The sequence below is a fragment of the Micropterus dolomieu genome, linkage group LG09, assembly GCF_021292245.1.
Source record: "Micropterus dolomieu isolate WLL.071019.BEF.003 ecotype Adirondacks linkage group LG09, ASM2129224v1, whole genome shotgun sequence".
NCBI lineage: Eukaryota > Metazoa > Chordata > Actinopteri > Centrarchiformes > Centrarchidae > Micropterus > Micropterus dolomieu.
The window spans coordinates 16,819,999-16,846,055 of NC_060158.1; the positions used below are offsets into that span (position 1 = coordinate 16,819,999).

General features: G+C 40.0%; 1 protein-coding gene across 5 annotated transcripts in view; it reads right to left on the bottom strand.

The window, feature by feature from the left end:
- The window catches only part of LOC123976198, an 81,178-nt gene extending 64,827 nt beyond the window's left edge, over nt 1–16,351 (bottom strand). For all 5 annotated transcript variants that reach the window (XR_006826285.1, XM_046058133.1, XM_046058132.1 and 2 more), the window contains exon 1: nt 16,118–16,351. Coding sequence is in view for 4 of the 5 variants with exons in the window: in XM_046058133.1 (XP_045914089.1) it covers nt 16,118–16,144 (27 nt within the window). In the remaining variant the exon portion in view is untranslated. The remainder of the gene's footprint in view (nt 1–16,117) is intronic.
- Between the last annotated feature and the right edge of the window lie 9,706 nt (nt 16,352–26,057).

Genomic DNA, 26,057 nt, shown 5'->3' on the forward strand with positions numbered 1-26,057 from the left:
AAACAGACTGGGAGTTGTCGCAAAGTAAATACAGCGACATGCACAGTAGGCTAGACTAACTGTTAAGTGTTATTTACACAGTACTTATATTTTAATAAAAATACCAAAACTAAAACTCTGTAAGTAGCTTTTCATGACTGATAAGACCGACTCACAAAGCCAAATGTGAGTGTGTGTCATCCTTTTGTCCTCTGTTTTGTCCACCGGGTCAGCAGCGTTTTCAAACAAACATCTTCTGATTAACCGTTTTAATCTGGACGGGAGGCGGAAACATAGCAAAAGGTCTCCGTTTTTGTAACGAAAACAGAGAGAGAGGCAGTCAGCTGATTGAGTGGCACCGCTCTTTGCATCAGGAAACTCACATTGAAGGATCAGTCTCTCTCTGCCTGATGCGCTGTGTCTATTAAACTCCGGTTGCGGGTGGTGTGCGTGAGATGAGCACAGCTGCAACAGTTTCACATGATTGCTCCTGCGTGTTGCTCCACTTGTCTGAATTCTGCTCAACTCTAATTGTAAATGATTATGTGGGCACATTAATCCCTTCTTGTCTGAGAAAGACTTTGGTGCTAGCTAGCTTTAAAAACCGCTCACACAGCGTAGTGAAAAATTTTAGCTGCCAGTGAAAATTTGTCTGGCGAGTATTGCATCATCTGATCGGCTTTTCTTATAGGCCTTTTTAGCGACCACCGATCAAACTAGTTAAAGCCATTATCGGCCGATTATGATCGGTGACCGATCGATCGGAGCACCCTTAATTTTTTCCTCCTCTCCATGTCAGCTGGTAAACCAAACATTCGTACTCCTTTTTCTGACCAACTGCAGCAGCATCTCCACACAGCACAATAAACCGTGCTGTAGACTATTGTAAGACAGTTTACAGATACAAACCACTTAACATGCTGTTTTCTGAGTTTATTGGAGATTTATTAAATTAATACATGACAATCATTTATAGTCACCTGTCTGTTCTATCTGAAGACATAAAGATTAGTTTAGATTAGTCATTAAGATCAATTAACCCTGGTACCATGGGATTACTAAAAGGAATGTTAGAAAGGTAAATCTGATCTGAATTTTAAATGTGTTTTCAAGAAGAACACTTTCCAATGTAAGGTTGGCCAAAAAATGTCCACAAGGTATTCAATCCAGCTTACTAACCGCTTCCTTATATGCATTTAGCTGTGTTGACATTGCTGAGCCTCCGGTGAAAGATACACAAATAGTAAAGATAGTTACTGAAAGCAGCAGGCGAGCTAACGCTGTAGCATGTTGGCTAAATGCAGTAAATTTAATGTTATCATGTAACGAGCATGGATTAGTTCAATCTCAAGCTGATAACATTACTGCAACGTTGCAGTGGGAGTTTATCTGAGTTTCCAGCATGTTGTGTGAAGCTGTCGCCCTGTCTGTATGTCTCTATAGCCGCTGTCACTCTGCCTTTTTTTTTTCGGGAGTACTGTGCCAATATGCTGGTGTCTCGCTGTGCTGAATGAAAGCTGGTGTTGATCTGCCCTTTTCGTTTTCGTGTGTAAAATCGCTGCGGTGAACGAGACCGTGCTGTCAGGGGCACAGAGGGCACCGAGACGTCGCGAGATCTGCATTCTTGTGACACTCATGCGTAATGCTGCATGCGAGGAAAACAGTGTGTGAAGATTAGAGAGTGCCTGTGAAGATTTCCTGGCCTATGATGATGACTACTACTACTTCGATTTAGATTCCCTAGAGTCCTGCTCTTGGATCTGTGTGCTGATCATCATTTGACTGAACAGCATTTGACAGACCGACCTAGCGGGACTGTGCCATACAAGTAGGCTATAACCACTGGTGTGTGTCTGATGGGATCAACAATATATAGAGTTTAGCTTTCTACAAAAAGTCTGTTTACAATAATATAGTTCTATAACACTCTGAACAAGCTGCATCAAACAATACATAAGCTACTTTCTAACTTCCACCTCACATGCGCCTCGATTTCTGTATGTTTGACATCTACTTTGTCAGACCATGTATTCTTTTTTAGCTAGTATGAGTCTCTGAGCCAGCTGCACTGACTGCCATTGTAACACCAACGCCACTCCGTCATTTTGCATTTGTTGCTGATCAAAGAGTTCAAACCATCAAATAAAATATTTCTCCTTTCCTCCACTTCAAAGATCAGCAACTCAATCTCACACTGTAATTTCTCTTTATCACGGGTTTTGCAGCAGGATTAGCCATTGTTATTTGGACCTTAGGAGTTGACACATTTATGGTTATTTGCATAGTAATTTATGGGAGGAGATAAGGCAGGTGGCTCGTGCGCTCAATTTCACATTGATTCGGATATATAAAGGAAAGGTACGTAGGACCTTGCGTACCCCTGGTTTTATACATGTTAATATTTCTGTGCATACGTACTTTTCAAATTCTGTGAGTACGCCATCTTTCAGTATGAAAGGTGCACAGTCTTTTATACATGAGGCCCCAGATCTCTCTCTTCTAAAGGTGTACTAGTAAATTAATTAATATGAGATTATAATATTGATCCGTTTTGTCTTACTGAAACCTGGCTGAGTGATGAAAATTATGTTAGCCTAAATGAATCCACTCCCCCCCCCAGACATATTAATCTTCACATTTATCTGAATTTGCAGAGTTTTGTCAACTTTACTCCTTAAGACGGATAAAGTTATTATTGAAGGGGATTGGATATTATATTATTAGGGCTGGGGCGCATTACGTGCATTGACGCGGCGCTGCATCCGGTGTGGGATTCTCCCGGACAAGCTCCAGCAGCTACAAGACCATGCCTTCGGCCGTCTAAAGTTTGGATTATTTCAGACAGACACTCAACAACGTGCTGCTCCGTGAGCTCTCTGAACTGGAAACAGCTTCACTGCAGCACAACTGCTGTCCACAAATACATGAAACGAAAGTATCCCGGAGCACTTTGTCTAGACGGCAGCACCGCAAATCTTGTTTACTTTGTCAACACACAAGCACAACACATGTTTATTGCCTTCATGTTAAAACTAATTTCTGTCCTGCTGCTGTCATGGTAATGTAACGTTACACCGCGTGTCATCTAATGTTGGTTTTATATTTTCTGTTTATTTCTGTTATGAGCGAAAAAAAACAGCTGAAACTAACAGTACAGATGATCTGTGACTGTACAGTCTGAGTCCTTTCAGGTGTTCACTGATGCATCATACTGCATTACTTAATATTGAAATGAATCAATGTCAGAAACATTTAAAGTTTTAAGTTAAGTAGCCTAATTAATGTCTGTTATTGTTATAACACAGCAGTGACGTGGAAATTTGATTCATTTTGCTACTATTGTCATTATTCTAATGTGCTTCATCAGGATGATTGAATAAAATACAGATTTACTGATTAGACATGTTTTTGATATTTTGGATAATTGGTATGTTAAATCGAGTAATTGGCAACTTCTTTCTTTAGAATAAAAAAAATTAGTCGTTAGATTAATCAACTTGAAAAATAATTGATATGTACAGCCCTATATATATATATATATATATATATATAATATTAACATTGCCTAGAGAGATGAGTTTCTCTCTATTAGATTCAATTGGCTTCTCTCAATTTTCATAAACCAACTCACTGTTTTAACCACACCCTCGACCTTGTTTTGGTCCATTTTTTTCTGATCATCATTTGATAACTTGGAAGTTTTTATTGCTGAACTACATGCCATTAGGCAAACATTTCTATACAAGATGTCTATCTGATAGTACTGTAGCTAAATTTAAGGATGTGATTCAATTAGCTTTTATGCTTCAGTCCCTCCCAAAAATCGATCATTTCGTTTATTAAAACTTAGACTTTATTTGTCCCCGTAGGGCAATTGGTTCTGCAGCAAGACATAGACAAAGGACAGACACATATGCAAGACCGAAATACATAAATACTAAATGTTAAAAGCTCTGGTTGCGCAACAGAGAAGATAGATAAGCACTACAGAATGAGGTGCTCCATTTCTAAAAATAAGTAGGCCTCCAATACGACAACCATATGTTAAAAAACAAACATCTAACGATGTTCATCATAAAACAATATAGCAATAATAGACTGCAACACAGAGGAACATTTCCATAACAATCACCATCACTTCAACAACATCAGTACTATACATGTTATAACAACCCCATCACTATTTAATTATTAACTCCATCTACTTCTCCGGACTGAGTTTAGAAAAGAGATGGCATTCGGAACGAATGAGTGCCTGTATCTATTGCTCTTTACTGGGGGTAATCTGAACCGAGAACCAGAAGGTAAGATCTGAAACTCCAAATAAGGGGTGGGAGCTATCAGCAATAACTGATTTGGCCTTCCTAACTACCTGTCTATTATACAGGTCAGTGAGGCTACACTGCTGGACACCTAACATTTTACTGCTGACCTTCACTATATTGGAAAGAGCAGTGTTGGCCTTAACAGTGAGATTACCATACCAGCAAATTACAGAGAATGTTAAAACAGACTCAATGTATGATTTATAAAAAAGGGTTGTGAGGGTCTTAACATGAAACTTTGACAGTTTGCGAAGGCAAAACAGTCTTTGTTGGCCTTTTTTGCAGAGCATCTCGGTGTTGGAATTAAAATTCAATTTATTGTCAAACTGCCGAGATACTTATGTTTCTACAAATCCCACCATCTGCCCAGTGTTCTGAGGAGTTGATGACTTATGCCTAAAATCAATCAGCATGTCCTTTGTCTTTTCTACATTTAATTGAAGGAACTTTTTTAACCAGTTTTTCGAAACACTTCATAACTAAGGAGGTCAGAGCAACCGGCCTAAAGTCATTTAATACTTTGGGATGATTATGTTTGGCCACTGGAATGACTGTAGACTGTTTCCAGATATTCGGCACTCTGTTGTTCTAAAGACAACTGGAAGATATAATGAAAAATTGGGCCTAATTGCTCTGCACAAGAGATAAGCAGGCGACTGCCTATGTTGTCAGGGCTTTTTCTAGCTCTAGAGTGTTTAAACATATTGACCACGTCATGTTCAAAGAAAGGCACAGGACAATTTCCAGATAGGTGGGATTTCTGTTCTAAAATGACATTCCTAAAATTAGAGGTATCAAACCTCAAATAAAACTTGTTTAACTCTGTTGCAAGCTGACTGTCACAACTGAAGCCCTTCAACACAACCTTATCGTTCTTTTCTCTTCTGGTTCCAATAACAGTTTTCATGCCATCCCAGGCTGAACGTAGATTTCTTCCAAAGTCTCTCTCTATTTTTTCTTTGTAACCCTGCTTTGCTCTCCTTAGTTCACTTCTTATTTCCTTTTTCAGCTTGTTCAATTCTAAGAAGTTGCCTTCCCTGAATGCCTGCCTCTTTCTGTTTAATAACAGCTTAACTGGTTTTCTTACCCATGGCTTATTATTTGGATACACCTGTACAATCTTATCAGGAATTACATTGTCAACACAGTAGGAAGCATAACAGCTGACAACATCTGACATTATTATTCAATCCTATTAACGTTTACTGCCTATTTTTCATTTATTGTACTTTGCAAGCTTTACTTATTTACATAGAACCATTTATTATTACTTTCATGTAATGTGTGTTTGGTATATTGTGCTGTGTATGTGGAACCATCCACGCATTGATGCTCAGCATGAATGAAGTTCCTAATGGATAAATAAAGTTCTTTGAATTGAAATTTAGGCTGTAACAGCTGTCCTACATCAACTTCTGAGGACTGTGGTATTCCATCACGCACTAGGCCTAGTTATAACGACAAGTCTTGGTTCACAGCTAAACTCAGACAGCTAAGGCTGGAAAAGGAAGAGGCTTTTAGGACAGGAGACAGGGCCAGGTTTAAGGAGTCAAAGTACAGGTTAGCAACGCAGTGCGAGAAGTTTAACGCCTATACTCAAAGACTACAACATGAGTTGACAACATGAGACTCTGCTTCTGTCTGGAGGGACTTGCAACAGATCCCCAACTACACTTCTCAAAAAAAATAAAAAGGGAACACTTAACACAATGTAACTCCAAGTCAATCACACTCCTGTGAAATCAAACTGTCCACATTGGAAGCAACACTGATTGACAATCAATTTCACATGCTGTTGTGCAAATGGAATAGACAACAGGTGGAAATTATAGGCAATTGGCAAGACACCCCCAAAGGAGTAAAGGTGTGGTTCTGCAGGTGGTGACCACAGACCACTTCTCAGTTCCTATGCTTCCTGGCTGATGTTTTGGTCACTTTTGAATGCTGGCGGTGCTTTCACTCTAGTGGTAGCATGAGACGGAGTCTACAACCCACACAAGTGGCTCAGGTAGTGCAGTTCATCCAGGATGGCACATCTATGCGAGCTATGGCAAGAAGGTTTGCTGTGTCTGTCAGCGTAATGTCCAGAGCATGGAGGCGCTACCAGAAAACAGGCCAGTACATCAAGAGACGTGGAGGAGGCCGTAGGAGGGCAACAACCCAGCTGCAGGACCGCTACCTCTGCCAGAGCCCTGCAAAATGACCTCCAGCAGGCCACAAATGTGCATGTGTCTGCTCAAACGGTCTGAAACGGACTCCATGAGGGCCCAACGTCCACAGGTGGGGGTTGTGTTTACAGCCCAACACCGTGCAGGACGTTTGGCATTTGCCAGAGAACACCAAGACTGGCAAATTCGCCACTGGCGCCCTGTGCTCTTCACAGATGAAAGCAGGTTCACACTGAGCACATGTGACAGACGTGACAGAGTCTGGAGACGCCGTGGAGAACGTTCTGCTGCCTGCAACATCCTCCAGCATGACCGGTTTGGCGGTGGGTCACTAATGGTGTGGGGTGGCATTTCTTTGGGGGACCGCACAGCCCTCCATGTGCTCGCCAGAGGTAGCTTGACTGCCATTAGGTACCGAGATGAGATCCTCAGACCCCTTGTGAGACCATATGCTGGTGCGGTTGGCCCTGGGTTCCTCCTAATGCAAGACAATGCTAGACCTCATGTGGCTGGAGTGTGTCAGCAGTTCCTGCAAGAGGAAGGCATTGATGCTATGGACTGGCCCGCCCGTTCCCCAGACCTGAATCCAATTGAGCACATCTGGGACATCATGTCTCGCTCTATCCACCAACGCCACGTTGCACCACAGACATTCCAGGAGTTGGCGGATGCTTTAGTCCAGTTCTGGGAGGAGATCCATCAGGAGACCATCCGCCACCTCATCAGGAGCATGCCCAGGCGTTGTAGGGAGGTCATACAGGCACGTGGAGGCCACACACACACACACACACACACACACACACACACTACTGAGCCTCATATTGACTTGTTTTAAGGACATTACATCAAAGCTGGATCGGCCTGTAGTGTGGTTTTCCACTTTGATTTTGAGTGTGACTCCAAATCCAGACCTCCATGGTTTGATAAATTTGATTTCCATTGACAATTTGTGATTTTGTTGTCAGCACATTCAACTATGTAAAGAAAGGAGTATTTAATGAGATTATTTCATTAATTCAGATCTAGGATGTGTTATTTTAGTGTTCCCTTTATTTTTTTTGAGCAGTGTATAAACCTAAAGCCCCCCACTCCTCAAATCTCGCTTGGGCAAAGAGCTGAACCAGTTTTACTGTCGCTTTGGGAGGCAATGGGATAGTCCTGACACCATCCCCAGTGACTTCACTGATCAGACCCAGTCCACCAGCTCATCCTCCCCCTTCTCAGTGAGGGCCACGTCCTCCCCATCCCCTCTCTTCATTTTAGAAATGAACATCAACAGGCTATTCAAGAGGCGTACAGCTGCTGGGCCAGACTCTGTCTCCCCATCCACCCTGAAGCACTGTGCCGATCAGCTGTCTCCAGTGTTCACAGACATCTTTAACACCTCACTGGAAACATGCCATGTGCCAGCCTGCTACAAATCCTCCACCATCACCCTTGACATCAAGACTAAATGACCCGTCACCCTAACCTCTGTGCTAATAAAGTATTTTGAGCGCCTTGTGTCGTCCCACTTCAAATCCATTACATGGTCCCATTTAGAGGATGGTAGACAATAAAGTAGGGTATGGTTTTAGGCGGGACTACCTTGTGATTGATCAGTCGCTACTATGGTGACCTCTCCAATCAGGCAAGAGTGACTCACATCCACTGCCAGAGGTGGGTAATTACTCCGTTACATGTACTCAAGTAACTTTGAGTAAATTGTACTTGTCAGAGTAGTTTTAATGTATCACACTTTTACACAGTTTTTAAAGAGATAAATCATTACTTTTACTCCACTACATTTGGATACATTTATCACACCACTTCGCTACTTGTTTATTTACCGCTTATGACTCTTTATGACTCTGTTAGAACAGAATGACTGAGGCTACAGCATGATAGTATGGCTTTCAAATGGACAGACAGACAAACAGATTAAAATTTAGTGCACTATGCAGCCAGCCCGAAACCCGCTGCACCAACACTGTTTCATCCCAGTGCATCAGATACAGACGATTTGAGGAAGCCTGATGAAGCGTCGGTATCGGACGCCCTGGGACTGAATATTGTCCTGGTAAATATGGAAGGTTATCTAGTCAGGAAACAAAGACTTGTCATTTCATCACAAATACATACAAGTGTATGTTCACTTCTTTACCTGAGAAAGACCATCTGAAATAACTCTAGTCACATCCATATCAAATAAAAGACTTGGGGAAAGTTACCCATTGTTGTTTTCTTAAGTTACTACTCAAGAAATTTTTTTAATAAATACTTTTGTACTTTAACGCAAGTTGTTATTTTGATGACCACTTTTACTTCTACTTGAGTACTTGTTTGTGCAAAGTTACAGTACTATTACTTGAGTACAGTTTTGGGCTACTCTACCCACCTCTGTTCACTGCACTGTGTAACCAGTGCCGTTGAAAAAGCTGAATAGGAAAAAGCAATATAGGAGTCTGCTGTTGATTTTTTATAGCTTGCCAAATGTAGCAACCCGGTTAAAAACAGTAAACGTGAATAACAGATGCATCTAGCAAACCAAGCTTGCTAGCGCCACCGTCTCGTCCAAATATGGTCATGTGCAGTGCCTGGCTGCAAAAAATAAATAAAACAAATAATAAATCAGGATGTAGGCAGCCAAACTACCAAACTTGAGGTTTCAAAACAGCAGTCCACAAACCAGTGGGTGTCACTACACAGTCACTACATCCACATTTTCTTTCCCATACAATACAGGTTACAGACCCTCTCCTAGTTGACAATCCTCAATCAAAATATTGCAAAACATAAAGATGGCACGGGACTGAAGGATGACAGATTTGGCTCTCGGGGTACCGCTAACATTTCCAGAAAATATAGAAGCTGAAGTTAAACCCTATCAGACTGGGCTTTCTGGTTTTCTAATTTAGCACGGACGAACTTGAATGAATATTTCACTATTTCAGGGCTTGAACTGTTTAAATAAAACTTTAACTGAGTTAAAGAGAATTGTAAACATGTTTTTAATAAAACATATTTACAATGCAAGATATTTGCAATCCTAATGCCAACTGACTGATATAACACAGGTGACACCGCAATTATAGATTACAATTACTCACTATAATTATGAGACTTTCATATTTACTTAACACATTTCCCTTCGTTGTCATCAATATTAACTTTTAGTTTGTGTTTTAGTCAGTTCTGGGCAGTAGCCAAATGTATCCCTGAACCTGACAGTAGATTTTACAGTTACTACTTTGGTCTAGAGAGGTGATCTCCCACGCAAGTGGTTTGTTCTTTGATATAGAAGCTGGTCCTGTGTGTTTGAGCAGTTTTTCCCTTTTCACTGCACCACAATGCTCATCCACCTCCCCATCCCCTTCAGCAGCCAGGATCTGGACCAGCTCAGAACTAATGGTCTCACTTCTAAGGTGGCCCTCATGCAAAGGTAACTATATAGCAAACATTAAAAGGGAGAGTAAGTGATTCTGCAGAAGGATTGTTGCCATTTGAACTCAACTGCCAAACAAATACACCCCTTTCTTCAGCACCAGAGTGCCTTCGCCCTTGTCTGGTCAATATACCTTTCTCCTCTATTTACACTCTTCAGACCTTACTTTCTTACTTGACGGTTTCTCGGCCATCTCTCCTTTACAGTGCCTGGAGTCTAGCATGTTTGAATGTGCCTGTGTATAGAACTCTCTCTCCCACCGCCCCACTCCCCGATCACTCCTGTGCACAACACCACCTGTTGCTGATTGACTGGAACAATGTTGTGGGCCAGGTCCACACTACTTTTTGTTTTCCATTTACAGAGTCTGGGCTATGTAGGAAACCCCAATTTGTTTTTCAGAGAACATAGCTGGCAAACCATTAGGAAAAATTTGCTGTATTTAACAGGTGTATTGTTTAAAATCACTACCCCATTGAAGAAACTATTTAAGAACATAAACAATATTAATGACAGTCTTAAAATCTGTGTTCACATCGCTGATGTGCATAAAAAACAGCAGCAAATTGTCCAAGTGAATGAAAGAAAAGGTGTTTCAAAAACATATCAGGAAGCTGCTGTAGGAGTCATCATGGAGTCCAGAGAGCAGATGACAGCTTGGGAGGTGGAAACTTCCTCGGGTCTGGTCATCTTAGTGTGGATGTTCTTTGATGGGAATGAAACAAACAATCCAAGTACAGTGGGTTGGAGGTTTCATGATGTTGCTGGCCCTTCTTTGGCTTCTTTCAGTGCAGGGTAAGCTGATACCAGTAATTCTCTTGGCAGTTTTTACTTCCTGGTGTAGACCCTGCCTGTTAGCAGGAAACATGTTGCTCTACTACGCAGTGGGGGTGTGACAATACAATCAGCTCACGAGACATGACGAGATTTTAACACCATTTTGAAGAAGTTTTCAATGCTGATTTAATATGAAAATGTTGAGCATTAGACAGTTTAGATCCTGCTTTCTGGTGACTATTTCTGCAACAAATTGCTTTTTTATGTAAAGGGAAACAACAACTTCAAAAAAAAAAAATAAAGGGATATAAATCAGTAAGGCTCTCTCTCTTGACCTGCTGAGTCAACACACATGCAGACATGATAGTCTTCCCTGTCTTGTCTTCCATTTGGGAAGTAATCTCTGTAAATGTGATTGTGGGACCTTTTCACCTCAATGACAAATTATTTAATTTAATAATTTAGTTATAAACTCCTGGGCTCCTGTGTTTCAGCAGGTTTTCTGCTCATGTTCAAAACTTTCTGCACATTCAAAATCTATCACATATCTGGGTTTCTGACAAGTCGTAATATTACGACACTAACGTCATCATTTCATGAGAATTCACAATATCTAGTCTACCTGCACTATACTCTGATGTGCATTATGTTTTTGCTCCGCGGGTAATATCCCCTTCAGACCATTTGGAAAGTAAAACAAAACAGACAGATTTCATCACTCCCCTACTACGCAGTGATGCAACATGCTCTGTACAGTGGCACCAGAGAAAAAAACAAAACACATTGCAACTCTAAGAAATTCAAATATTGAAAATATCAAAACATTTACATAAGCAAACAAACAGTTATTGGGACACTCCACCAATTTTACACATGAAATTCAGTTTACTTGTCATGAGGACAAGCCTGTGAAAACAGCTGTAGGCCTATAATGTGCAATACCCATGCTGTCTGATCAGCATTTTGATATGCCACACCTGTGAGGTGGATGGATTATCTCGGCAAAGGAGAAGTGCTCTCTAACACAGATTTTGACAAATTTGTGAACAATATTTGAGAGAAATAGGCCTTTTGTGTACACAGATAAAGTCTTAGATCTTTGAGTCCAGCTCATGATGAATGGGGGCAAAAACAAGAGTGTTGCGTTTATAATTTTGTTCAGTGTATTTTGTAGCTCTGGAAGAGCTTTGGCAGGAACATAACCCTGATGACCTCATCAGGGTTAATTAAAGACACTATTGAGTAGCATTATGTTGTGATTTGTTGAATCCAACTTTGGAGCTTGACCCATACTAGAGACTATGTTGGTCTTACTCAGACTATTTCTTCCAACATTATGGAAGTGCAATGCTAAATTGCTGGAGTATCCCTTTAAGGACAATGTACCCAAATAATTACATTTCATTACTGCGCCAAGACTAAGAAACAGATGCTGACTATAGACTGTATGTCAAGATGAACGATGGGTCTCTACTCCCTACCCCTGTACAAAAATGAAGCCACAATATCCTGGATATAGGTGCTGCCATTTTGCACTGTTGACGTCATTTGGAGCCAATCAAACTAATTAAAACCAAACTTTTCAGAAACACTTAATATACATCAGTAGGGCTGGATGATTTGGCCTAAAATCAAAATTACAATTAATTGAACATTTTACCTTGATTACAATTAGGGCTGTGGCAATTTGTCGATATATCAGTCACGTAAATAATGCCCATCTAAAGTTTGGGAGTATTTTAGACAGTCAACAACGTGCGGTTCCGTGAGCTCTGTGAATTGGAAATGGCTTCACTGCAGCACAACAGCAGTCCACAAACACGTGAAGCAGCATGAACACTAGGGCTGCAACGATTAGTCTTGTCAGTCTGGCAGTAAAAATGGAGAGTGTAGGTCACATTGCGCCCTACCCTTTAATAAAATATTTGTCAACAAATCTGTTGTTTCCCCAACTGCTGGAAAGTGAATGCTGTTAGCGCAAGCTAATATCTCCCAGTGTTTCAGACTCCAGTCTGGAAGCGGAGAAGGACTGGACGGGACTGGCGGAGTGATGCGACTACACACGCGGTAGTCTGCTTTTAAGGGGAAAGTACATGAACACACACACACACACGGGGAAATATTAACAGGATTTGGAAAAAAAATACAACAAAAAAAACGACGAGTTAAAGTTGCGTCTGTTAGAGGCTCAGATTTTTGGTTTTGATATCTTTTCTATAATAAGAGTATTAGGCTACCTGAAATGCCAGCCACCAGGAGGTGAGCAAGATGTTTTGGCTTCACTTGAGGAGCTGTCCTGTCATCCATCTTTGCATGCACTCTATGATGCAGACCAAAAGGTAAAAGAAGAGACATTTTCTCTCCATCCTGCAGTTGCATTTAGAAACAATGTTTACATTTCAGAGTTATAACCTGGTTATGGTGTCTAAACTTGACCTTATTTTTCTCAACTGTATGACGTCAGTGTTTTTACCAACTTTGCCAAGTGCTCCCGTCAGAGCTGGAAAGTTTCTACATGCCATGAAACAAAGTAATTCTCACGGCTGACTCATGTGTGGCATCAGGACTAGCCATGACTAACTCAGACTAACTAATCACCAGATTTTGGACAGACGTTCCCACCATCATCATAACAAATTAATCTTTGTCAAGGAGTTCTGAAGTTTTCTGGATGCACATGGTGTTCCATACACCTTACTAAGACATTTTGTTTTCTGTAACTATGCTTGTGGGGCACCTCTGGGATGGCAATGCTGGTCAGTCCATTTCTTTGGACCAGACTTAATGTCTCCAAAACTTTTCAATGGATTTCTACTAAGTTTTGTAGTGACATTCATGCCCCCCCCAACTCCCCCATGAATAGTAATAACTTTGTTGCTGCTCCGACTTTTCATCTAGCACCATCTTTAAGGCTACGTTCAGACTGCAGGCCTTAATGCTCAATTCCAATTTTTTCCCCAAGATCTGATTTTTTTTGTTTGACAGTTCATATTATAGTTTAAATGTGGCCCATATCAGACTCCAGTGTGAACTGTCCATGGCCTGAAAGTGACCCGCCTACGCAGAAGAATAACCCGATGTCACGTAGCACACTGTTGCAGCCTACAGACGTAAACAAGGAGCAACAGAGGTTAGCTCCGTTTAGCGGGAGACTCACGTTTTTCATTGTCACATTTCTCCCGAATTATAATAAGTGTTCACAACTTTTTGTTCTTTTCTTTACGGTTTCTGGCGCTGTACGCATCTGCCCCACAACTCAGTTCCTCTCTCCCTCCACTGTGTCTGCTCGGACAAGTAATGTTAGCATGCACGTAACTCAGAAGAGAGCCCCGGTCCAGTGAATTTTAGGTGTAAGAAAAGGAATTTGTGAGCAGATGATAGCGAGGTAGAGAAGGAAGAGAGTCACGTGTTTAATTATGGCTTTTTGTGAAGATTTTTTGTTCACCGCAGCTCCATCTGCAGCAGAACAGCTGCGCTACAGTGACGTCAAAGTCGCATCAAATGTGACGTGAGTGTCCAGACTGAGGTCGCATTTAAAAAGATCCGATCTGTATTGGATTTGGACCACATATGGAAGTGGCCCAATTCCGAACTGAAAAGATCAGATTCCATGTAACTTGGCCTGTTCACACTGTCATAAAAAGATCAGATCTGAGTCACATATGGGCAAAAAAAAACAAACAAAAAAATTGGATTTGGGTCACATTGGCTTGCAGTCTCAACGTAGCCTAAATGTAACTTATGACCAAACAGCTCCGAAACTGACATTGCCATCCTCAGCTGTTCTGTGGTAATAAGCAAATGAGTGCTGCCAGCATGCTCAACTAAACATAGTAGACATTATAGCAGCAAAACATGTTTATGTTAGAATGCTGATGTTAGCATTTACCTCAAAGCAACTGATAAAGAGAAATGGCTAGACCAGCTGAAGGCCCAATTGTAACCCTCACCACTTTAGGAAACTTAGTCAAAAATACTTAAATAGCTCACCAAAGTAGTCAATAACTTGTAGTCAAAAACTTCTCTGGAGACTGATCTTATGGTCAGCGAACATCGTCTTATAAACAAGTCACGCCGCATTTTTTAAAAGCCATGTGCATAATTTGACAGTATTAAAAAAACTTAAACACACAATGGTATTATTTAAAAAGATTAATTATTTTAAAAGATCATCATCAAGTATGTAGTAAGTACCTTCTAAAAAGCAGTGATTTCACACAAGAGTCTCTTACAGTGTACATGTCATGATCTTCCTCAGTAGAACGTGATCTTTAGCAGGTGTCCACCTGATAACTCATCCCTACTACTATACAGCATGTTATCTGAACCTTGAGCAAACACTATGCCATTATCTAGGCATTAAGCAAACATTACCTGCACATGTTAGCAAGACATTTGCATTTTCCCAAATTAACATGGATAAGCAATGAGTGACCTCAGAACAGTGCCCTCTAGAACACAGCGACAATACAGATTAAGGGAATCAAACTTGTTTACAATGTACCAGCAAGTTTTTCCTCAAACCAAACCGACATGATTCACGCAATTCCTGCAATGTGCTTTTCTTGTATTGTGGTTTAAATATATTTTAGCCTCTCTGGAATAATCTAGACCATATCTGACTGCTCTCAGCATAGTTTTTTTTTTTTAAATCTGGACCTGATCCAATGTAGTCTATATGCGGGAAAAAAACAAAGCCTATTATATTAATTTTCACAAACGAAAATAAAAAAGGTTTTACAAATCTGAAAGCCTGTTTCAGGCAGTGATAAGGCATTAGGCCTATCAAATTCCTACAAGCCATCACAACAGCAAGAGGTGCAAAAAGTTAACTTTCCCCTTAACTGCCGAATAGGAAAGAGGCTTCCGTGTGGTCAGACTCAGGGGTTCTGTCCTGAGACAGATGGAAGAAACATTTGTTACACAGTCAAGAAACTCCACGTGACCACGCGGTGCTCCATTGTTTGAGTGCAGTGTTGGCATTCCTCAAGCGAACCTTCACTTTTCATAGCCTTCATGAGAAATACTGACATGCTACTAAGGTTAACTTTACCTTAACTGCAAAATAGTAATCTCCCTCCCATCTTTTCACTTGGTTTTCAGTTTTAGAGAGCCTTTAAATTTTGAAGTTAATTAGCCTAGGTCATATGTGGAGTAACGGTCTCACAGCCTTTGTCAAGGTAGAAATTAATAAACCTCTCTGATTTAAGCCATAACTTTATGTCATTTCAGACCATGGATCTGCACCCTTTTTTTTTTTTGAAGCATGAACACGTAACACACCCCCCTTTCGTGCACAAGCAGGAACAGATCGAGTCTAACTAAACATTGCCACTAAACCACCTAAACGTTTTTTCCCCCTAATTTCCCGATTGTTACAGCTTCAAAACAAAGCTGAGGCACGGTCAGCTACAGATACATGCATGTAACACAATCACACCCACCTGGCAGCCCACGCTGTTGCGCTCCATCGTGAAAAGTTACAGCCGTCGTGAACTAAAACACTTCTCTTCAGACAGGAAATTAATGTAAAGTTGTCATTTGCAGGGTTATAAAAAAGTACCACATCGGCTCATCTAATGCGGCTGCTGACAAGAAAAAAAACTGACGTGTCAAATCCAGCTTGATTCAAAAAGCAAAGAATGTTTCCTCCTTCCTGAAGCGCAGTTTCTGCTCAAATGCACCGATCTGCCTCAGCTGCCGTGCTTTTTCAAAGAGCGGGTGGGCTGACTCCTCCCTTCTCTCAGCTCATGTGCGGACTGATTTGAGGGTCACCTTACAGCAGGACACAAACATGTTGAAGGCTGCTGGTGTGAAAAAACAAGTAGTTCAAAAGTGTTTTTGTTTAGATTTTATGAAGTTGAAATTTGTATGATTTCAGTCCAGGTGTGGTGTCCGAACAATAATGCTGCGATGATGTGTTGAGAAGAAATCCGCTTGACACTGTTCTTGATCATAAAAGTTTATTACATCAAGGAGTTCAGCATCAATTACAAGCTCTGCATCAGCTTGGAGAGTGACCCAGCCCGATCACCACTCTGTCTCTCTGTACATCAAACACAGCTTATATAGGATATGTGTAGGTATCTGTTAGGGATCATAGAAGGGTTTGAGTCTCTACATAACCACTAATCGCTGCTCTCCCCTTAAAAGGTCACTAATCCTCTATCCAGCTGCTACAGTGCTATTTTAACCTGTTATGCGTCAAATGCACATATATTATACACCACACAGGGTGACAAACTGCATTTGTTTTTGTTTTTTAATGAAACTATAAAGGGTCGATTCATACAAAACATGAATAAAACACATTTTCTCACTTAGTGTGAGAGTCATGTGGCGCTTTCACACCTGTAGTTTAGTTTATTTGGTCCAGACCAGGAGGAAAATAATGATATTGTTGCATTTTAGTTTCAGTCTGGTTCATGTTCTGACTTTTTACAAACGAACCAAGAGAAGTAAACATGACAGATTTGATCAGTGTTTCATCAGGACCCTTATGGGAAAATCAAATTCAGTTGACTGACAGATGATTATGCAGAAAAATCACCAATCTTTGTTTTCACATCAAAGCGGTTGTTTGGTCCATACCAGAGTTCGATTGACAGTCTTCACATCAGCTCAATTGAACGTCATTCACCGGGCAAACGCAACAGGGTTCATTTTAACCAAATCAAACATGTTAGGTGTGAAAGCACACTTACTTCCCATGGTTTCCACGGTTGACAGTGGTAAAAAGAGGAGAATGTGAATTTTTAGCTCTCCTCACCATCTCCAACCAATCACTTAGGTTCCCTTAGGAGTTTAGAGTTAAGTCGGATTAATACTTTGTTTTTATATTATTGTGTTTATTTCACATTTGCAAATATGCATACTTTTATACACAAGGAAAGAACATAAGAGAAGGCTAGAAGGACACACATAGTTCACTCATTCAGCATATCTGTAGTTGCCTCAGCCAGACCTGCCTTAACTGCAGGTTCCTGCTATGCTGAGTGTCATGTGGAACCAAAACCAGACAAAGTGTTTATCACTCATCAAGCTATTGCAATCCTTCTTTATAGCTTACTGATTATTTTACTTTATACTATTAGTAGGCCTGCAAGATGTGGCTGTGTCAGCAAGCCATTTATTTCCACAGGAAATATGAGGGGCTGTAGGAGGTGTCAAGGGTACTTTCCAGACACATGATCAAGTACACTGTTCCTGGCAGCGAGGCCACTCCCAGAATTTAGAAGACTGCCCAATTTGAAGTATCAACTAAGATATTGTTGTAGAAACCTATACTACATATACTCATCATCTTACATTTATCAGTAGTCTTAAAGATGAAGTAAGCAATTCTGGAAAAATCCAACACCATGAAAAATACCATGACATAAAGCAAACAACAACACAGCAAGTAACATAACTTACTTTAGCCAAGTTGTGGCTTAGTAAACTGTTGTTAAAGTTGCTGCTGCAAAGCTAACATGCAGAGAGGATGGGACGTCCCAGAGCAGCACACCAGCTCCAGACAGCGATACTCACAACTCTCCTGCTACTACAGCTAACATCACAACAAGATATCTTTATGAACTAGAGAGTAAGCTGAATGTCAGTGTGTAAGTCACTAACATTACCTGACACACAAATCATGTCTGGAACGGCTGGAATAGTGTTATGTGGCGGGATGAGGGCCACACTCTTTGTTTCCAACAAACACCTGTGTACAAACACCAGATTTTAGACACAGAACAGACACCAGACAGACAATTAACAAAATACCAAATGAGTGAACAGGATGGGGTGGTGATGCCCCAATGGATAAGACGCATGCCTTTGGTGTGAGAGAACTGGGTTCAATTCCCCACTGTTACCCATGCACCAATGTGTCCCTGAGCAAGACACTTAGGCCCTAGTTGCTCCAGAGCAACTGGAGCAACCTCTGACATGTATAGCAATTGTAAGTTGGTTTGGATAAAAGTGTTTGCTAAATGAATAAATGTGAACAAAGTGATCTTCAGCATCAAGAAGTTGTTGTGTAAGAATGTCATTATTATTACATTCTACGTTGTTCAAAATGTATCATTTATTCAATATATGAACTTGTATAAGCATGCCGAACCCTTGTCAGATCTATGTGAAATAATGAACTCTGAGGTGACACTCTACGCTCTGTGAGTGAAGTTCTGCGAGAAGAGACAAGACCACAGAGTGTGACCACCCTGACCTGTGAGCTAAGATAAGGGAGTCATAAATCTTTTTACAAAACAAGACCTGTTTGCATAGAAGCTAATGGTGTACAACCAGAGGTCAAGAATAATGCAAAAGGGGGCCCATGCCTTGGAAAGAGCTTACTGGTCTGTGTCCTGAAATGTGAGCTTTACCTCTCTGAGTTTTATTTCTGATGAGTTATTGAGCAACTCCCAAGTGCTTGATAAGAAGGTGTGGTGTATAACATATGTGCATTTGACGCATAACAGTTTAACATAGCACTGTAGCAGCTGGATAGAGGATTAGTGACCTTTAAGGGGAGTTTAGAGGTCAGTGGTTACGTGGAGGCTCAGACCCTTATCTGATGTCCAACAAGATGTCTACACTTATCCTATAGAACTTTGCTCTTATATGGATTGGAGCCTTAGTTTGCAGACTCTGACCCTTATATGGTATTTAGCAGATACCTAAACATGTCCTATATAAGCTGTGTTTGATGTACAGAGAGACAGAGTGGCCATCGGGCTGGGTCACTCTCCAAGCTGCTGCAGAGCTTGTAATTGATACTGAACTCCTTGATGTAATAAACTTTTATGATCAAGAACAGTGTCAAGCGGATTTCTTCTCAACACATCATCGCAGCATTATTGTTCGGACACCACAAAGGCTCATAAGTGCTTGGAAAATATGTGGAAACACTCTTAAGATAAACAACATTATTTGGCTGGGCAATGGTCCTTATATGAACATCCTGGCTTGTATGTAGTACCAGAAGATTGTGCAAGAGAGCTAAACCCTTACTTCCATTATGTTCTGATTATGCCGAATATGCCTGGCTCCTTATTAGGAGGGGGAGAGAGTAATTGGACAAGACCCAAAAAATAAGCCTAACAGTAACTAACCCTGCTGATAACAAAAGTTATTCTACACAATCATTGTTGTATATTCTATAAACAACTGACTCTAGGAGTAATTACAATGTCACTTTGACACTTTTAAGCTGCGTCTTTTTTATTTAGTTGTTTGCTGTAATTGTGGTGATTATTGTACCATGTCCTCTTGGCTCTTGTATTTGTGGTTTTGCCCACTACTGTAAATAAAATTTTCCCTTGAGAGACAAAAAAATCTCATCTCATGTCATCTTTTCCCTTATTGCTTAGACTTCTTGTCAACATTTTTATTTTCTTCCATCTGAGTGTATAGGCTTTGAATGTTTTGAAATTTTGATAAATAAAACCAGGTAGATTGTTTTGATCAATTTAAAGATTTATGATTATAATTGACCTGATTTTTTAAATCCAGCCCATCCAAGGCTTCCTTCACAAAGCCCCTCGTTTTCTCCCAGTTCATTTAAGTGTAAGGAATGACACTTCGTCAGAACCAGTCAGCAGTATTCTAGTCTCTCTCCTTTTATACTTTATGCAGTCATATTCTAAAGATATAATCACACCCCCCCCTCATATCCACACTAACTCATATTCTGTAGATCTAAACAAGATGCCTCTCAGCTAACATGCATGTTACCATGAGCTTGAAATGGCCACAACTTTTCCCAGATCACCTGTTACTAGAAATGTTTAGCTGGATTAATATTTGTGGGATTTGCACTAATATATTTTAATTTATTTCTGAACTTTGTTTGTTTGTACCTCATATCCTGTGGAAGTATATACTGACAATGTTACTGTGGTGTACAATATATGTGCATTTGACTCATAACTGTTTAAAATAGCACTGTAGCAGCAGGACAGAGGGTCAGTGACCTCCTAAGGGGAGAGCAGTGATTGGTGGTTATGCAGGGACTGAACCCTTCTATAGAATTTGACCTCTAACCCCTTGCTTTGTTACCTCAGAATAGTATTGTACCCTTCTATGGGTTGGAGCTTTATTTTGCAGACTCAAACCCTTCTATGGTACACATATCCTATATAAGCTTTGTTTGATGTACAGAGAGACAGAGTGGTCATCGGGCTGGGTCACTTGTAATTGATACTGAACTCCTTGATTTAATAAACTTTTATGATCAAGAACAGTGTCAAGCGGATTTCTTCTCAACACATCATCGCAGCATTATTGTTCGGACACCACATTACCAAAATGATCAGAATATAGGGTGGCTGGTAATAACCAATTTCTCTTTATTTTAATGATGTAACTTTCTTGGTAGGTAAAAAATGTGGCTGATTTGGTTTGTCTGGCTGACAGGATGTCACATAGAAAACTTTGGCCTCTATGGCCTAGGTGACAAATTATCCCAAGAAGATGTGTCTATATGAAGCAGAAAGGGATTAACCTCCAAACACATGTGAATTCATACAGTGATAACTCAGTTTTATTTTTTATTTTAACCATGTGAAATATGATGTACAATGTAAATTTCTTGGGAAACTGTCCAGATTGTTCCTGGTCAAAAGTTCACTGAAAAACAACAATCATGATGACAACTGTTGCAGATAAATGGTTTCTGAGTCAACCTGGTAAACAGCGTGCAAACAGACATAGTTTAGGCATAGTGTTGAATAATAATTCCTTTTTTTACTTTGTTGGTGTGCTGTGTTTTATCTAAAACTTTATTTTGATATCCTAGAGGTGCTGTTATTACTCAGAAGTGCATTTAGTGTAGCCATTGGGAGAATGACTGTGGTCTCACTGGGTAAAGGTGTTGACCACTAATGTCATTCTTTCAATGTAAGGTTTGACTAAGTGCTTAAGTCGACTAGTATTTTATTCTTAAGACTTAAAGGATTTTATTCTTTGTGTTATTCATGAACCTGTGCCCTATCAATGTGTCTACATGAGCAGAGAAACTGTTCAGGCAGAATATGCAAAACCTAGCCTACCATAGCATACACAATAGAAGTAAGGCACCTGCTGCAAGTCACGGATGCCAGGAATGAGATCATGGCAAACTGTGGCCAAGAATGAGATCATGACACACTGTGAATGATGTTGACTGTAAGAAACTAAGCTTTGTACTGTAAGAAACTAAGCTTTGTATGAGACACGGCGCTGCATACTCATGTTTGATATGTTGAATCATGTTATACATTTATCAATTATGTTATTCCTTATTAATTCTTTTAAAAAATCCAATTGTAAGTGTTTGAGTTTTAATGGTGTCAAATTATGCCTGTTAAACTTTATACGCTGAGACTGAAGTTGAAACATATTGGTGAATTTCTAGTCCAGTAATGTTAAAAATATAAAGAAGGATAAATTATAACTTTAACTTTGACATTAGTGAAAGGGTTAAATTGGTAAAACAGTATATAAAAACGGCCACTAGATGGCAGCAGAGGATAAGAAATTCACCATTAGAAGGGCGTGGTCAGCAAACACCATAGGCGGAGACAAGGTGTAACGTCCACACTGGAAGGTGGAGGTTAAGGTAAATATAAAGCGATGTTTGCTGACCACCAGTTCAGTTCCATCCTGAGACCTGCAGAGATGTTACTCGGGTTTACTTGTCCTTTATTGGAATAAACTCTTTTGCACTGACTCTTGACTGTCTCCAGTGAAGTTATTGACTACGCAGTTATTGACAAAAGAAGAAAGCTAATAGAGTATTTTTTGCTGAGTTTAATAAGTTGGTTAGGGTAGGGACCAGGCCTTCCACTGGCCCGGCCTGTCCTTATTTCCGACCCAACAATATCACGGCCGTAACTCTGGTTCCTCTCTCTGTCTTTCCCTTTCCCCGTGGTTTTGTGTCTGTGAATGCTGTTTACTCACACCTGCTTCACATCAAAGTCATCACTTGCAGGTTACTCATCACCCTGATTGTTTAGTCAGCTACAGTACTAGTAACCTGTCAGGCCATCCTTGTGAAATAGTTTGGATCATGATGTTTTGTGAATGGTTCTGCTGTGTAAATTTTATTCTTGGCCTATGTTCATTTTAATTTTGTTTATTCTTTTCCATAGAAGTGCTTTAATCATCAGAAGGATGACAGGTTGTTTAATAACCATTAGTAGAATGACAGTCTGCTTACTGGTTCAATTGACACTGCTATTTATAATTATTTTCAAGTTTCAAATATGCAATATTACTCAGTGTGAACCTTTCAATGTCTCTACATGTGAAGTGAAGCTGAAGGTAATGTTTGTTTAACATCAGATAAAGTGAGGTAGCATGGCATAGTGTTTGCTTAAGGATCTGATAACATACAAAGTAGTAGCGAGGATGAGCAGACACCTGCTGCAGGTCACATAGCCACTGAATGAGATCATGACATGAACACTGTTGTAGACACCTATTCTTTGAAAGATACATATATATAGATATATACCGTACTTATGTTTGACTTGTTAACCTATGTTATTCTGTTGTTAATCTTTTAAAAAAATACAATTGTGTGTGTTTGAGTTTTAGTGGTGTCAAAATATGCATGTATGACTTAAAAAATACGGTTAGACTGAGTTTGTGACCTAATGGTGAATTTCCGATCCAGAGTGTTAAAAATGATAATACCGAGTTATGTTAAAGAACAGCCAAAAAGAAATCACTTTATTGAAACAAGAAGGTAGAAAAAGGGTTCAATTGTTAAAACAATACATGTAAACGGCCACTAGATGGCAGCAGAGGATAAGAAATCCACCATTGGGATGGGTGTGGTCGCGAACACAAAGGCGGAGTTTGGGAGGAGACAGAGTAAGGCCCACCTGAAAGGTGGAGTTTGAGGTGAATATTAAGGCGATGTTAGCTGACGCAAGATCAGCTCCATCCTGACGCTTGGAGGTATGTTGCTCAGGTTTTTCTGTCCTTAATTGGAATAATTGGAACTCTTTAGCACTGATCTTGACCTAGATAAGTTCTTGACAACAAAGTTATTGCCTATTGAGGCAAACTAATAAGAGTTTTTTTAACTGAGTTTTATAAGATGGTGAGGGTATTGACCGGGCCCTGAGCTGGCCTAGCCTGGCCTTATCCCTGAACCATCACTTCCCATGAGTAATTCCGTCTCTTTTTCTGCTCCAGGACCACACTCACATGCCTGCCTGCTCGTTGAGACCCTGTCTTTCTAGTTTAACACTAGCAGGATATCTAGCCAGCTATGTTACTCTTGACAGCCCCTCAAAGCCAATTACCCTTACCACAAGCATCACAGAGCGTGTGCCTAAGTTATTCATTATATGCATGTCGACAGGTAAACCGTATCTGCTAGCACGTCGGCCATGAGCTCATTTGTGTTGCTAGATGGCACTGTCGCAAAAGAACTACGCGGTCCTAGAACTGCGGTCCAAGGATTGCGGGGGTCCTGAAACTGCAGCCTCCGGTACTGCAGCTACATAATATTGGTTTGCTGACCAGAAGCTTGGTTCTACTAGTATAATTTTATTCTTGTTGATCTCCTCCGGCGCCATCTAATGGTTGTTTTAAGCCCTGCAACCTTAATATTTTACTCCCTTATGTTTTAGTTCCCTACGTTTTCCTTAAAATCATTATGTTATCTTTATTGTTACCTACTCCTCATTAACCACATTGTTAGTGGGAGTACAATACGTGGTCACATAGATTTTTAGACATCGTACATGCTTTAAGACACCAGTAGAACTTCAGGCAGGCTTTTCCCAGGGCATAGACTCCTTGGATTGCTCTGGTCAACTCCGAAGTATGTAGGTCCTGTTTTTTTTAAAGTTTAATGTGTCCCCTATAGCTATACATCCTTGCTTTACCCTACACAGCCTTTACGGTCCAGGGATTACACACATTCTGGGTACTTGATCTTATCTGTTTTCTCACAGAATACCAATGAGACTTTATGTTTCCAATACACTCTAGTTGCATGGCTTTACCCTTTCCCACAGAATAGTGTGGAGTGCAGAGTCGCAGATCAAAGTTCAAACACACAGATCTAACTATAGGTGTTACATGCTTAGACAAGTTTCTGAATAACATAGCACGTAATATATTGAAAAGATGATACATTCTGAATAACAAAGAATATAGTATACTGAAGAGATCACACATTCTTACACAACACCACCAATCTGGTTTTGGATAAAATCCACATGAAATAAAACAAAAACAGCCTATGTTAACTTTATAGCGATGAACGATGATATCATTTCTGACTGATTTACTATTAATTTGATTAGAAAGGAAGTATTAAATAGGAGAGTGTTATTCATCAAAATCATTTCCTCTACGTTTGTGATTCATCCTGCTGTGTGTTAAAGGGGTTCCATCGATTTTACACATCAAATTCTGTTTGCAGGTTTTGTTTTAATCTGCTGCTCAGTATATTGTGTGAACTTTATACCACAAAATTAGTGAAATACGCTTTTGCTTGAAGAAAAGAAAAAAAAATTATTTTTTGGAAATAGACAGGAGCATTACAAAGGCGCCGCCTGAGCTTGCAAGAATGTGTGGAATAATAAAGACAGTATCTCTGGTTCTGCTACATCAATGTTTATCCTTTTTTTTAACTGTGAGTCCAACAATTTTAGGTAGTGCAATGCTAAGTATGTAGGTAAGTAAATGCAATTACTGTAAAGTTATAAAATGTCAAAAGCAGAAAGACACAGATTTAAGGACAAAAGGACAGACACAATCTTGGCGTATATTTAGGTCAGGTTGTTTAATGAAATTAAATTTTGTGTTGACATTGTCATCATCAAGCCTCAGTATTCTCCATAATGAAAAAGTAAAACAAAACCTACATTCACACACACATTTCTCTCTCTTACACACACACTCACACACAAATTCTTAAATTGCAATCTAGACCTTTTGGATGAAGACAAAAACAAGCAATTTAAGTATTTGAAATGCAGAAAACACAGAAGGCATCCTGACATTTAAAAGTAAATCACTGTAATGTGTCAGCTGTAAACTATGTAAATAAAATATTATTCTAGCTTTAAGCGCTCATTTAAAATGATTACCTACTTCCATTGATAAATGAGTGTTAACTCAAAACGTAACTTCTCTCCATCAGTGTAATATTATAGTGAAGAGATTCCTCTAGACTCTGTTGGCCATCAGGCTGCTGGTCTGTGCAACAGAAATAAAAACTCATTGCTCAGACCCACATTCTGCCTTTATTAGTCACTTTAGTTGTGTATAAGAATGACAAAACATGACCCTGTGACTGGACTAATGGGACTCACCTTTTTGTTGTGAAGGGGGTGGACAGAGGACGCTCAGTCTCTGTTCTTTCCAGATGTCTTTTACAATTTCTAAAGCTAT